General features: G+C 42.4%; 2 protein-coding genes across 2 annotated transcripts; both read left to right on the top strand.

Annotated features, from left to right (window-relative positions):
* Positions 1 to 383: 383 nt before the first annotated feature.
* Positions 384 to 9,552, top strand: LOC147162368 (serine/threonine-protein phosphatase PP1-beta catalytic subunit-like). The gene is made up of 8 exons (XM_086095436.1): positions 384 to 516; positions 2,215 to 2,346; positions 5,687 to 5,917; positions 5,991 to 6,095; positions 6,231 to 6,302; positions 7,360 to 7,511; positions 7,630 to 7,764; positions 7,977 to 9,552. The coding sequence occupies exons 1-8, from the start codon at positions 465 to 467 to the stop codon at positions 8,079 to 8,081; spliced, it is 984 nt and encodes a 327-aa protein (XP_085951562.1). The 5' UTR covers positions 384 to 464; the 3' UTR covers positions 8,082 to 9,552.
* Positions 9,553 to 9,688: 136 nt separating this feature from the next.
* manea (mannosidase, endo-alpha) lies at positions 9,689 to 14,851 on the top strand. Its single transcript, XM_086095756.1, has 5 exons — positions 9,689 to 9,945; positions 10,703 to 11,237; positions 11,354 to 11,463; positions 12,483 to 12,559; positions 12,670 to 14,851. Exons 2-5 carry the CDS (start codon positions 10,745 to 10,747, stop codon positions 13,301 to 13,303), a joined length of 1,314 nt encoding a protein of 437 aa, XP_085951882.1. The 5' UTR covers positions 9,689 to 9,945; positions 10,703 to 10,744; the 3' UTR covers positions 13,304 to 14,851.
* The last annotated feature ends 1,087 nt before the right edge of the window (positions 14,852 to 15,938 follow it).

Here is a 15,938-nt window from a genome sequence, read left to right on the forward strand (position 1 = left end):
ACTTCAATTGTTATGAGAGTAAACCCCCCTCCATTGCGGGTTCCGGATTTACAGTCCAGCTATTTTGCATATTTTTCTTGTATTGTTCATAACTTTTTTTTCCTGCCTCCTGTTTACCCCTTCAATCCTTTTAATCCGTTCATTTTATAATGTACATATTCAGCCTTGATTCATAATAAATATACTACTACGTACAATTATTACATAGCTAATGATTATAAATTAGCGTGTTTTTTAAAAAAGTCTCTTAAAAGCAAAATTGTCGTTTAAATTATTACATAGGTAATGATTATACATTAGCATGTATTTAAATGAGAAAGTCTTTTGAAAGCAAAATCTGCCGTATCAATCAAGTTGTTGGTGCGTTGCCTCATCCGGTGAAAATAGCGCCCCCGAGTGTACACCAGACGTACTGCTTCTTGCTCTCTCGTCCAGTACTACAGTACTCCCATCAGAGCGTGAAGATGGCGGAGGGCGAATTGAACGTGGACAGCCTCATCTCTCGCCTTCTAGAAGGTGAGTAGAAACACACACACACACACACACCGTGCGCTCGCGAATTCGCCGCCCCGGTTTGCGTCACCTTCCCCGCGGGTTTGTTCCTGAAACCTCCGGAGCAGCCGCGGCGTTTTCACGTCGCCAAAATAGCAGCGGGGCTAGCTTGTTAGCTTCTCGCTATCTGGAGCCCCTCAGTGTTTATAAACAGTCGGGCGGTGAACGCCTACATTCACCAACCCTTTAGCTTCGTCGTGTACTTTACGACGTCCAAGCCCACTTTCGCTCTTATGTATCGCGTTATTAATATGACTAAAATGACGATTGTTGGATGTTACGTTGTTGCGAGTAGGAGTACGTAAACTAGGTTTATGTGGAAACGTCCAAGAACTCCCAACTTGGCTTACTGGTGTTACTTTTCTTCTTGCGTCGGAAGCTTTCAAAACCAGTAGTTCGAACATACTGAACATAAAGACATTTGTAATCATGCAGTCAATGAAACCGTTTGTTTAACCAAAAATGACCAACGGATACCAACACCCATAGAAACATGAAAGAGCACATTACTCATAAAAGAAAACTAGTGGATATTCAACTCTCCTGCTAGCGCTATTTTTGCCGTGACCGGTTCCGATTGGCCAATCGCCAGACCTACTGGGTTCCTGCTTCGCTTCACCCCTTTCTGCACCTTTTGACCAAATTTTCATTTTTGTTTTGCAAACCGAAGATAAGCTGCTATATCGGTGTTACCAGCCCCAACCACAAGGCTGGCAAAATATCTACTTCGGAACATAAAAGAACATAAAAGAACACAGTACATGTTCAAAGAGATTATTGTCACGACCATGTCAACGATTAAAATCATTGGAAATTAATTTAATAGCCTCGTCGTTTTTCATAAAAGCAATTTTGGACACTTTTGTTTTTCTCATTAAACAACCTCATTTAACGTTACTCCTGCAAACCGGTTGTGCAATAAGTGGCCATTTTTGGGTCATCCGAGATAATGCAGTGTCATGGCTTCACCAGTGTTGGCAACAGAATCCGAAAGATTGGGCCAGTGATGGTGAAACGAAGCCTCGTGAAGCGCTGAAAAAATAAGACCAAGCAGTAAGATCAACAGAATGAAATAAGATTGTAGGCTAAATAGTGACAGGATGACCACAAAGTAGTGAATATATTGCAGTTTTTGCAGTAGGTCTGTAGAGCAAATATGAAATAAGTAAGAAAGTACAATGTGACTTTTTTTGTGTGTATGGATTGTCGTCGTGGACATTTTTGGATAACTGAAGAAAGGGGTGTAGGTAGAGGTATGATTAGTATCATCATTTCATGTTCTTAACAGAGAAAGAGTCATTATTTTTTACCGAGAGTGCACCAAGCTGCTTTTGGCATCGTATAAAATGTCCTTGGCACACTTTAATGTGATTTATTTCTCGGTGCCACTGCTGTGATGAATGAACATAGGCGGCAAAAATACTCCCATGTTGTTTATGATCTGTAAGTGTTGGTTGTCAGGAACGTGAGTTCTGTTTCTATGGAGGCAACAGTAACAAAAAAATGTGTGCGCAATCATATTTGATTCGTGTTGTGAGTTGGGTAAAACTGTCAATTAATTTGATCTTGCAACAATGGAGGTCAAATGACTGTGTGTGTGTGTGTGTGTGTGTGTGTGTGTGTGTGTGTGTGTGTGTGTGTGTGTGTGTGCGCGTTCTCCAGTGAGAGGATGTCGCCCTGGCAAGATCGTGCAGATGACTGAGGCGGAGGTGCGGGGCCTGTGCATCAAATCCCGCGAGATCTTCCTCAGCCAGCCCATCCTGCTGGAGCTGGAGGCTCCCCTCAAGATCTGCGGTCAGTGTTCCGTCTCGCCCCTCCCTCCATTTTGTCTGCTCTCAAGCGTCTGCCGGCGCTGTACAATTAGCACATGAGTGGGCGAAACGTTGGATTTTTAAAATGGACAGATGGGCCAGGTAAAAAAAAAAAAAGTACTTTATGTAAAATAATAATTTTGTGTGTTTAATTCCATTACAAAAATAAATATATGTCAAATTTTTTTTAAATATTATGAATTATTCAGTGAGGTTAATTAACTCATTTGCTCACAAAAACGGATGAATACGTTCTATTTTAAATGTTTTAAGTGTCCCAAAGATGTATTTATACGCTTTTTTTTTATGCTAAAGCATTGATGCAGCCTGTGAACTGCAGACAACGGGTGAAGAAATGGTAGTAATTACAAAAACGGCCAGCAGGTGGCAGCAGAGTATATGAGATCAACCAGGCCATGTTGCAAACAAGCTGATTTTCTTACAGTTCTAAACAGATTTGTGAATAATGATGAAACTTAGCTATATTCTAATGATAATTGCTGCAAAATGGAAACAGACAGAAATATACTTATTTTTTTCATGATTAAAGATGAGATTCTAATGTTTTTAAAACAATAGAACACAATATTCTGTGGGCCTGTCAAAATCCAGTAAAACAGCCGGGAGCAAGGGGGGTTGCTTCAGTGAAAATGGCTGGGAGTGAATGAGTTAATATAAAATTAATACTGGTTTTTTTCACAGAGTTTCAAAAGAAAAAAGTATTTAAAAGGTAATGAATTCTTGGATTTAAAAAAAGGAGGTCTTAATTGGCTTTAAAATGTCCCAAATCATTCTTTTAAAAGTCTTGTTAACATGTGATAAGCAGGATTTCTGATTGTAAATAGTCTTAAATCTCAAAATAAATTAACATTATTTAAAAAAATATATATATACGGAAACGACGCTTGTGGCAACATTGCGCAATCACGATAGCGGAACCAACAAAACAGTGATGAGGTTTTAGTCGGGACACTTATAAAGAAATGCGTATCATTTAGGTACTGTAGCAATCGTGAACCTTTTTCCGCCATTTTGTTTTGCGTACCACTAGAGAAAGCCCGCGTACCACTTGTGGTCCCCGTACCACACTTTGGGAATGACAGAGCTCGCTTTATGCGAACCTCCCCACAAATAGCGAGAAACGAGACGACTTGGATGTTGGTGTGCTGCTCAGGCAGAAAGCAGCATTGTAAGTCTTGAGGGCTGCGCCACTGGGGAACTCCCACTCTGTGTACACACACACACACACACACACACACACACACGCACGCGCACACAGTCTATTTCTTGTGCTGCAGCTCGGAGTTGTCTTATATAACCACACTGCATCACAGAACGCCCGCCTGGGTCACTCTGTGCTTGCTAAGGAACGCAGCGGAATGCATACTATGGCTTATCGTCATTCTAGACATCCGACAGAGGCACTCAAGCGTGCCGTGCATTCCAGACATTTTTTTTCTTTTTAAAATGGTCAAAATACTCTTATTATTGTTCACGGATTTCTGTAGTCCTTCATGAAAGAAGACTGATCAAAATAAGACATTTGCAAACATCTGTTTTTACTTTGGAAATTAATAACCGAACCGGTAACATGGTACATCAATCCCCCCCCCCCCCTTTTTTTTTTAACTCACAATACAAAGTACAAAATAAACACCAATCTTAAAAAATAAAATAAATAAATATTAATCAGGTGGAAAATGTTTTTTGTAATACACTTTGATGCAAAATTAAAATTAATCCGATTAATTGATTAATCGATTTATGATTCTAAAAATTAGATAGTGAGAGCACTAATAAATAAGGGTGTGCCCAAAAATCGATTCTCATTTAGTACGATTCAGAATCGATTTTAAATGTCCCCAAAACGATTTTATTTCAATTATTTTATACTGTCTTCCCTTTGTTTATGTGTGCCTTTATTGGGAGCGCTGTTCGTGTTGTACCCGATTTGGCCACTGGGGGGCAGTGTGGTTCCACGCGGTCTGATACACTGTTAGCCACATTAGAGAGTAGAAGGAAAAAGTCACAATCAAGTTATTCCAATAAAAGTTGTTTTTTTGCAGCGTGGAGCCGTTCTTTTGAGTGATAAAAGTGCCGCGAGTAGCGCACTGATTAGCATTAGCAAGTGAGACTGGAGTAAAACATTACGATTCCTTGCACATGAATTCAATTTATCAGTCAATCTAATCATTGTGAATAAAAAAATCGCCCTTAATCGAAAATGTATTCTGAATCGAATCGCACACCCAAAAATCGGAATCGAATCGAATCGCGAGACATTCAAAGATTCCCACCCCTACTAATAAATACATATAAAAATACAAAAAATATGTATTTTTAAAATTCTAAACATGTTTCGAATATTTTAATTATCTATAAGCAAAAGGAAAATTATCCTGAAACTAGACTACCAGTAAGTGCAATTTCTGCAGAAATTGCGTGGGAATGCTAAAAGCTCAATGTGAATAGCTGAATGCTTACGAATAGGAAGTACGAAATAAACACCAATCGCTGGTTAATAAACAGTAATCAAGGGGGAAATGCTTTTGTAATACACTTTAATGCAAAATTTGAATGAATCCGATGAATCGATTGAATAATCAATCGATTAATTGATTCTAAAAATATTCGCCCGTGCTGTCACGAGCGAAAACCAAGTCGTTGCACTTTGAAATTGATCACGCTACCCTTGAGCTCCAGCTGCTCCCATTCCATGTTATTACGCTTGTGTGGCTATCTGTCGCCGCAACGTCAACGCCACAAAACATTCTTCTAACACTTCCTCAATCATTCATTTGCACAATTTGGCAGCAAAACAAACATCCAAGACTGCAATCATTCATTTTCACGTGCTGTGTTTCTACGCTCAATACGGCAAAAGGCAAAAACGAGACGCTGCATTACAGTCATGTCTCGTTTGGGTGCCAGCGGCGGTTTTCGCTTTAGTCGCCGCGATATCGTCGGGCGCCGCGCCAGAGAAGAAGTCGCGCGAGTCGCCATTTTGACCATCGGGATCCGTATGCAGTCACGGTGACACCGGGCCTGTCATTAGTTATTTTTTGGGGTGGATCGGTGGCACGACTTGATGGTTTGCCGGAAAGGCCCTGGCACGCGTGTCGACCGCAACTCAGCCTGTCATTACTGTGCCGACCTTCGGCGTGGAGCGTTTAGTCGAAATGAGAGCAACTCTTACTTGGAATATAAAAAAAAAAAGAAAAAAGAATGAGGGCCCAGCAAAGCGCCCATTTCCCTTTTTGTGTCCAAATAGGGCAGAAAAATTCCAAACGGACCGGTTCAAACGTGTCCCATTCTGTCGCCAGGTGACATCCACGGGCAGTACACGGATCTGCTGCGTCTTTTCGAGTACGGCGGCTTCCCGCCGGAGGCCAACTACCTGTTCCTCGGCGACTACGTGGACCGCGGCAAGCAGTCGCTGGAGACCATCTGCCTGCTGCTGGCCTACAAGATCAAGTACCCGGAGAACTTCTTCCTGCTCAGAGGCAACCACGAATGCGCCTCCATCAACCGCATCTACGGCTTCTACGACGAGTGTGCGTTCCCGCCAAACGCGTCCGATCTCTGCCACGCTCGCGCAAAGTAACGTTTTGCGCGTGCGCTCCGCAGGTAAGCGCAGGTTCAACATCAAGCTGTGGAAGACCTTCACGGATTGCTTCAACTGCCTGCCCATCGCCGCCATCATCGACGAGAAGATCTTCTGCTGCCACGGAGGTCAGGCGGGTTGGCATGCGGGGGCGGACATGTGCGACCGCGCAACTCAAATCAAGCCAAATTGATCAACTGTCAGGGAAGTGACAAACACCGGAGAGAACAAAACTGACCTTTTGGTTGTTGTTGACCTTCCAGGACTTTCCCCGGATTTGCAGTCAATGGAGCAGATTCGCAGGATTATGAGGCCGACAGATGTGCCTGACACAGGTTGGTCATTTGGAGACCAAATTACTCTCAACCCCCTTTTTTTTTTATGGGCGTTTCCAAAATCCTTCAGACTTTTATTGAATGTGGAGAGAAACGCAAACATAATAAATTGATAAAAGTGAATATTTTCCAAATTTTAATAATCATTCTTTACAGTTTATTAAGCCACAAATATACTGTACAGCTGTCAAAATTAATCGACAAATATTTTAATAATCCAATAATCGTTAGCCATTTTTTACAATTTCAAATTGTCCAAATCCTCTCATTTCAGCTTATCAACAGCAATTGTTCATTTCTGTAGTCCTAGACTGATGTGCTTAATCAAAATAAGATTTGCATCCATCCATTTTCTTATCCGCTTGTCCTCACAAGGGTCACTGGGGTGCTGGAGCCTATCCCGGCTGGCTTCGGGCGGTAGGCCGGGGTACACCCTGAACTGCTTGCCAGCCAATCGCAGATTAAGATAATAAGATAAGAGAATAAGATTTGCAAACATCTGCTATTTTACTTTGACCAAACCGGTAAAACAACATCAATCCCCGAATACGAATACAAAAGTACAAAATAACTACCAATCACCGGTTAAAGAATCGTTGTCACTTTTTTTTTTCTTTCTCGCGACTGCCATCTCTGGCCCAAAGTGTAACTGCAGCATCCCAACTGTGGAAAGTTAGCAGCTCATGCGTGCAGCGTCGTACGCTAGCTAACAGCACAGGCCAATGCTAGCGCAACGCCACACGTCCGCTCCGCCACTTCACCCCTCCCCACCCCAAAGAAACTGTGGAGTGTGCAGGGTCCGCACACTTTTACTATGAAGAAAAGAAAAAAGCTGATAGGCGCAGTCAGAGTAAAACCGTCAGGGCTCTTCGTACTCATCTGGGCATTGGTGGAGCATGCATGATGTAGAAAAGCTTTAATATTACCTTTATGAACACACTGCACCTTTAATAAAAAGTCATGCTTTATAACGCAACATTTAAATGGATCAAATTGGGGGGGGAAACCAAACCCAATTTTTTTTTGTGTGTTTGAATGTGTGTTTTGCGGCCCCCAGGCCTGCTCTGCGACCTCCTTTGGTCCGACCCGGACAAGGACGTGCAAGGCTGGGGCGAGAACGACCGCGGGGTCTCCTTCACCTTCGGCGCCGACGTGGTCAGCAAGTTCCTCAACCGCCACGACTTGGATCTCATCTGCAGAGCCCACCAGGTGAGCGCCGCTGGCCCGGCGGCGGTTTAGCGCGTTAGCCGTGGGGGCCGCCTCCGTATCGATCGCCGTCGTAGGCGTCGGGACTGACTGGCGCTGGCGCTCGCGTCTCCTCCGGCAGGTTGTGGAGGACGGATACGAGTTCTTTGCCAAACGCCAACTGGTCACGCTGTTTTCGGCGCCCAACTACTGCGGGGAGTTCGACAACGCCGGCGGCATGATGAGCGTGGACGAGTCGCTCATGTGCTCCTTCCAGGTACACACACACACACACACACACCCACACGTTTGTCTTACTATATTAGTGGGGACACATTGACATAATGCATTTCCTAGCCCCTTACCCCAATTCAAACCTAAATTCCTGACTCTCAAAAAGAGGTCTTGACTTAAAGGACACTTCGGTGATGATGATAGTTGCACTGTCATGTTCATATTATGTGATTGTTAATTTTTTCTTGTTTGAAGATCTTAAAGCCCTCAGAGAAGAAGGCCAAATATCAGTATGGGGGAGTCAATTCCGGTCGGCCTGTCACACCTTCCCGCACCACTCAGGCCCCCAAGAAGAGGTGAACGTGCAGCCTTGTAACCCCCCCCCCCCCCCCCCACACACACACACACACACACACAGTAATGCTACACACACTCTCACCAAACAATATACAGCCTCTCCTTACAGATACAGTGGAACCTCCAAAGTTCAAATTTCACAGCAAGTGTTCCCATAAGTACATGAACAAAAAATGTATTCGTTGATACAACTCTGAAGATGTTCCTTTTCACGTATGCCAATAATTTATTTTAAAATGAAATGGTTTATTTACACACACAAAAAGAGAAAAACTGAACCGAAGTCTTATTAGTTCCACTTATGAAGTTCCACCGCATCAAACTCAATTCTTTCCACTGACCCCCCTTTCGTCCATTGACAGCTCGTTTGTTAATGAGTACACATTTGCTGTCGCCAATCTTGTTTATTTAGATTTCTATTGTTTGCCTGTTAATACTTTGATAGTATTAACACACATTGTTGTGTGTGTGTTTGGGGGGGGGGGTATAATATCCATATTTTTTATTTTCTTGAAAGACATACAAAGTCGAATTGGTGTCGTTTTGCTGAGTGAACGTCCCCCGTTTAGCGCGTAAACATGCTACAAGTATGTACACGTGTATTCCACTACATCTATTTGAACCGCTAGCGACGGGCGACGTCCCCCTGGTAAGTCGCAAAGAATGTGAAGGGACCGGTATTTATGAAAGGTTGTACTTCCCGTCCAACAAACATGGATTCCACCGTGCCTCCATTTTCCAAATGTGGAACCTCCGACGTCACGTTAAAGCCTTCAAACATAACGCACGTAACTCGACCTTTGAACAGTCTATAGTCGGTCACAAAAAGATCCAAATTCAAGTTGTCGTCAATTGCGGAGGTTCCAATGTTTGTCATATCAGGATCATTTCCCCGCTCATAATCCTTTTTTCTTTTTTTTAATGGTGTATCAATGACAAACATGACTTGTTAACAAATTCATTAACTTTTTCACTGATGGTCAGTATTTTTACTTGATTATTTTGAATAGCGTGTGTGGCATGTCCATGCTTTTTCTATGATAAGTGCTTCAACCGGCTTGTGGATTCCTGTCAGTGTTTAAGCAGAATACTAAATGGTCAAATGAATCATACGCGATGGCACAAAATGGCGTCTTTTGGAAGCTTTCAAGCCAAAGTATTGGCCGTCCATCCCACGCCTCGTCCTCCCATCTTTTTTGGAGTATGATGACTGGCAGAGTGGGTGTGGGCAGAGGCTGGCACCTGACTTGGTATTGCTATTGTGACGCCACCTGGTGTTAGATGCAGTGTACTACAAGTGTATCTGCTCTTTGGGGCATTCTACTATCTGTGGTTGTTTTTGTTTTTCCTCTATTCACACGCTTTACTTTTTAATTTATTTCCTAATAACGATGACAACATGAAATGAGTGAGGTGTTAACCCAGTTTTGCAATTTGTACAAGTTTGAAAGTCAATAAATGGATGGAAACTCAATGTTGTTACGTGTGGTTTCTCCTTTTTATTTATTTTAATTAATTATTATTTTGATATTTTGTACATCTGATCTGTACATCTTAAAGGGCGCTGCTGATGTCATACAACCTCTGGACGAAGGGGGCAGTGTTTAAACCTCCGTACCGGAAGTAGCTTCACTAGCGCTGATTTACATCCAAAATGGACGTTTGCAACATTATATCCAACTGGTATAGCCCCCCAAAAAAGACTGTTAAGAGCGAATTGACTTTGTTAATATACAATTTTTGAAGTTTATCTCTTCAAGATGTACGCCAGGAGGAGTTAGGGACGTGGAACGGGTTACAAAACATATTGTGGCGTAGCCGTCTGTCAATTTTTTACTAGTGACTAGTCCGAAGTTCATCAATGCAGGTAAGAGTTTAATTTGGTTAGCGAAATTATCAATTAACTCGCTGTTATTATTATAATTATATTATTATTATAAAACGATAGTTAAGGTACTAACATTATTTACGCTAGCAACGAATGTTGTGCTTAAGCGTGGCTTTTAATATTGTACTCAATTCTCCTTCAAAAGTCTTAAAGCCATGAGTTATTCAATTAAAAATGAGCTAACCTAACTCGGTTGTCTAATATGTGTTAATGAATCTGCAGGCATTTACCATCATGGCTGCCTACCCGCTTCTTTCTGCACCAAAAGCATTACAGCAATCCATTTTAGCACAACAAACGTATTCAAAAGTATTGAAATGTAACTCCTTACTGTATAAAAATAAAATAAAAATAAAAAACATCCAGACGTTTGACCTTGAGGTGACCAAATTCCGCACGGCTCCTGTGAATGAGAGTTTGACAACATTTCTCTTACAGTACAAGAAATTTATTACAGCTGATTTATTTTCAAGCTGGTTTCAGCATTTTAAATGGTTAATTGTGCATAATTATAAATGAATAATTATTATGCGGTGACAGAACAATATGTCAACTTGTGAAAATATTTAAAAACAATAATAAATTTACCTTTTTATAGACATATATTTATAGTTATTGGGAAAAAGAAGCAATACACATTAAACAAGAGTCTTAAATGACAGATTATGCCTGTACGTGGCAAAAAAAATTGTTTTTTTTTTAATATTTTGCTATACGTTGTGTCGTCTTCTCCCAGATTTGCATTCACCACAATGAACTGCGGCGCATCGGGTGAAGAATGGCCCGGTTCCGGCGTAAGTCATGTGTGGCCTTTGTGCTGGCGCTTTTCCTGCTCGCGCTCATCGTGACCGTAGCGCTCAAGTCGTTCGCCCCGGAGGACACAGCGTTCACCGATGGTAGGGAGCCCTCCCCGGACCGGAAGGATGACCCGAAGGGGACCGACGTCCGACCCAGGCGGAGCGAAGCCGCCCGGCCGGAAAAGGACGACAAGTTGGCGGCCGCGCTGAGCAAGTTCCCCCCGCCGAACTACTACCTCCACGCCTTCTACTACATCTGGTACGGCAACCCCAGTTTTGACAGCAAGTACATCCACTGGGACCACCCGCAGCTGCCCCACTGGGACCCCAAGGTGGCTCAGAGGTATCCGCAAGGCAGGCACAGCCCGCCCGATGATATCGGGGCCAACTTCTACCCGGCGCTGGGGGCTTACAGCTCCAGGGACCCGGCCGTCATTGAGGCGCACATGCAGCAGCTGCGCACAGCTGCCATTGGTAAGCGAAAAGTGGACAGGACCGGTTTGGGTACTTGCCCATTCCTAATCAAAAGCATCATGACGAGCAGACTGTTCACTGTGGGCGTGTACCTGAGCCGTTTCTCGTGGATTTAGGCGTCATCGCCGTTTCCTGGTACCCGCCCCATAACAAAGATGACAACGGCGAGCCGGTCGACGACATCGTGCCGCTGCTGCTGGACGTGGCACAACGCTACGACATTAAGGTGACAACATGGCGGCCATGACGTTTGCTTGTTGTTTTGCCAGCTGAATTGTCAAAGTAGGAAACTTGAACTTGGAATTTATCGGAATAAGTCATGAATTTTCTAAATGGAAGGTTAGCTGTTAATTGGGAACTTGAATATAGTCAGGGGAAATATATTTGAGCAGAATCCGTGCAGTTGAGTAAGAAGCCTGGTTTGGCAAAAATGCACTTGCTTGATTGTTTAATGTTTAAAATTTGATTAAGTTCTACACTTTAAAGGCTGTTGAGATGTCGTACTTTTTATTGTATTATTGTGCATGGATGTTTGTTAAGGACTAGATCAAATGTTTACATTTAGAATTGAATTCCTTCAATATGAAATATTTACAAAATTCTCCAGATTTTGAGTAAAAATGATCGGAAGCCAGAAATGTTGCACCAAATTTATCATATTTCATGAAAAGTAATAATAAAACTAAAATTGGATAAACATTAATGAAATAAAATAAAAATAAAATTATTTTAAAACATTCATAAAAAATGAGTAAAAATAATTATATTTTTTATATTTGTTGTTATATAGAAATGTTTGTATTGCTGTACAAATGAAGGTCAAAGAGTCATTTGAGAATTATAGTTGACTTTATTACTTAATACCTGATGACCTTTTTTTTCTAGCACTCAAAACTAATAAAAAACTAAACTAAAACGAATACATTTTTTTGAAAAAATAAGATAAATTAATAAAACAACAAATACTCATTTTAAAAATAATAATAATAAAAACTAAAATGAAGATTTTTTCAAAAAAATAAGATAAGTACAAATAAAATCCACTTTCAAAACTAATTAAAACTAACTGAAAAAAAAAGAAGTCAAAATGAAATAAAAACGTTCCACCTTCGCTAATCTAAACACAAAAAACTCCACTTCATTTATAGTCACCAGTTTAGTGAGTCTGGATTAAAAAAAACCCTCTAAATGCTGTTGTCTCTACTGGCCTTCAAAATGTGCAAAAGTGACGTAATGTGTCCCCAGGTGGCTTTCCACATCGAGCCGTACAAAGGAAGAGATGAAGTCAACATGTACGCCAACGTCAAATACATCATTGACGAGTGAGTCCAACATCCTTTACATGACGTTGGCCTGTCACGCGTAATCTCTCAAAACGCTACGAAACGCACTTTTTGAAAACGGTCGCTGCTCACTTTGCTCCCCTCGTCAGGTACGGCCGGCACCCGGCCTTCTTCCGCTACCGCACCGACACGGGTAAATTGCTCCCCCTCTTCTACGTGTACGACTCGTACCTGCTCAACACGGACCAGTGGGCCCGTCTGCTGCGGCACACGCAGAGCGGCAGCATCCGCGACACCCCGCACGACGCCATCTTCCTGGCCCTGCTGGTGGAGGAGAAGCAGCAGCGCGAGGCGGTGAGCGCCGGCTTCGACGGCGTCTACACCTACTTCGCCACCAACGGCTTCACCTACGGCTCCACGCAGCGCAACTGGGACGCCGTGCGGGGCTTCTGCGACGACAACGGCCTCCTCTTCGTCCCCAGCGTGGGGCCGGGCTACGTGGACACCGGCGTGCGGCCGTGGAACTTCCAGAACACCAGGAACCGCATCAACGGCAAGTACTACGAGACCTCGCTGAGCGCCGCGTTGGAGGCCAAGCCCGACATGCTTTCCGTCACGTCCTTCAACGAGTGGCACGAGGGCACGCAGATTGAGATGGCCGTGCCCAAAAGCGGCCCCGCGCTCTATTTGGACTATTTGCCCAACAAGTCCGCCATCTACTTGGAGATTACGCGCAAGTGGGCCGCCATATTTGCCGGCGAGCGCAGGAGACGGCGCGAGTAATTCAATTGACAGCGATATGCGAATGAAGAACAGCTTTAGACACTGTTACGCGATCGGGTCCGAGCCCTGCTGTGAATAGCAAAAATCTGTGAGTCGTTGACCCAAAAGGGGTTTGTAATTGCGTAGGGATGCCACAAGATGGCGACAAAACTCTTAAAACAGAGGATCATAAAACATGCATCTAGCATGTACGCAATCATGAACTCATGTTACATAATAAACTATTCACTAGTTGAGTTTTACAAAACAAACTTCATGAGCCTCATCCGTAGCATAGCTAGCATACGAGCTTTGATGACACTAACTGATGTGATGTCATCGCCCATGCAAACAAATATGCGCACTGGCACTTTAGTCATGAAACTGAGCTTTTGGCATTCACACACAATAAACAATGTGAGGGATTACACAGCCAATTTGTAACCACACAGTAAGAAAACAAAAAAAACGCCCACTTTCAGTTCATCTCAGACTGCATGAGCTGCATTCAAGGACCGCCAACAACGCAGGTAACACACACCCATCCATTAAACATAACATCAATATTCCACAAGAGGACACCAAAGTTGTACTTTTATCTGCATTTGGATGAGTTCTTTAAAAAATGGAGAATGAAAAATGTTTTGTTATATACTTTACAATATAGAGCTTTTAGCAAGTGAATTTATTGGTGAACTATATACGCTTGGTTTAAAGCCACTGAACCTAAACGTAGAATATTCCATTTCCAAAGCCGTTGATAGAGTTTGGCCAAGTCTGTATCAGCAGGGTAACAACATGGCGTCCATATGTCATGTGACCAGCAGTTGACCAATCACAGTGCTGAAACAGTTGGGCAAACTATCAACGGCTTTGTTCAATTTCGAATCGCTACTGCCACCCGCTGACGAAAAATGAAACTGCACATACACAGCACATGACGTCACATCCGCAGTCAAGGCGCGGGAAATTCTAACCCGAATCCAGTCTGAAAACTTGGCCAGAGGCTTGCAGGAGTACCCATTGTGAACAGCTAAAGTGTTAATCTACTAATTAGAAGACATTTCAGTCATAAATGGTCAAATAAAAAGGCTACTGTAAAGATATTTGGGGGGAAAAGTTCCATATTGCTAAGTTTCATTGCACCAGCCTTTATATTTAAACCAAAATCACCATCTCCAGGAGTAAAAGAAAAAAGAAAAAAAAAAGCAAGTGTTTCATGAAGCTTCATTATCCTATCACTACCTTCCAGACCCCGAGCGATAGACGACACCCATATTAATGTGAACGCTTTATACATCATATCGAATACGCATGTGAAGCGCAGTTATTATTTTGTCCACTTGGGGTCACCAGCCCCACCTTCTACACTGTAGTATGTGTGACTTTGAACGCGCGCGGCTTAAAAGAGACAAAGCCTGGCCTGTTGAGGGAGTCGGCGAATGAGAGCGTTGTTGGCCAATCCGCGCGTTAAATCCCACGACGTCACTTGTGGCGCCAGCTACGGTCTGAATGTGCTTACAGTATGTTTCTTTTGTTTCCATTTGGTCAATAAAGCGACTGAAAGTGCACCAGCGGCCGTGACCACTTTTAGGGGCACGACAGTACTTCTAATAAGTTAGCAAATGTTTATGTAATTGTGGTGACTCCTAGACATGTTACGCCCGCTTTCTTTCCTCCCTGGTGGCGCGACATGAAAGAAACGAGACTGGCAGCCACACTCGTACGTTGATGCCAGTGGGCTAACTGCTTATGACACGGTATTGCGCAATAGCGCCGCCATTATGCCGCTCCGATGAGGTTCGCTTCTCTTTCGCGTTTGCGAAAGCATCCTGAACGGCCGTGTGGCGTATGTTATTTTATTTTTGCGCTCCCTGAGCGTGCTTAGTTTAATGACGCCACAGTTGGGAGTTCACTGGCAAACTGAACACGCAAATAATTATACATATTGCGTATTGAAATAAAAAAACACTCGTAGAAGCAGCGCTAGTGCTAATGCTAAAAGTGAATGGGGAAATCCTATCGACTGGCGAGTTGAAAATTAGCATTGTGTTCCGGGAGTGATATTTCTTCAAATAATAAATATTCACACACATACCAACTGTGAAAAATGCGTTCTGTTAATAAACCTCAATCATGACTTTCTTCTCCTTTTATATCTTAAGTGCAAACAGCAGGTGTTTATTTTTTTATTGCTATTATTTTACCTATTCTTTTTGTATTTTCCGTTTTTATTTTATTTTATTAAGTTACTGTTTATTTAAAGTTGAGTTTTGGTAATTGAATACATACTTGGAAATCAATGAATAATTGTATTTAATTATTGATTGTAAATTCAATAAAAAATAATTGTGGTTATTATTTTATTCACAATCGCCAAGCCTTGTCATCAACCCTACTGCAGTGGTGAGCAACTGGTGGCCTGTGGGCCGCGTGTGCCCCCTGACCACACTTTGAGTGGTCTGATAAGAAAATTAATAATTTTTGAATTCCCCCCAAGTAAAAAAACAAACAAAAAAATAATCTTCAGAAAATAGCCACAATATATATATATATATATATATATATATATATATATATATATATATATATATATATAAAGAAGATATGAAAAAAAACCACCAACTGTAATTTTAAGTTGTAATATCACCATTCA

The sequence above is a fragment of the Leptonotus elevatus genome, chromosome 14 (genome assembly GCF_054856555.1).
Source record: "Leptonotus elevatus isolate MCC_2025b chromosome 14, RoL_Lele_1.0, whole genome shotgun sequence".
In the NCBI taxonomy this organism is placed as follows: Eukaryota; Metazoa; Chordata; class Actinopteri; order Syngnathiformes; family Syngnathidae; genus Leptonotus; species Leptonotus elevatus.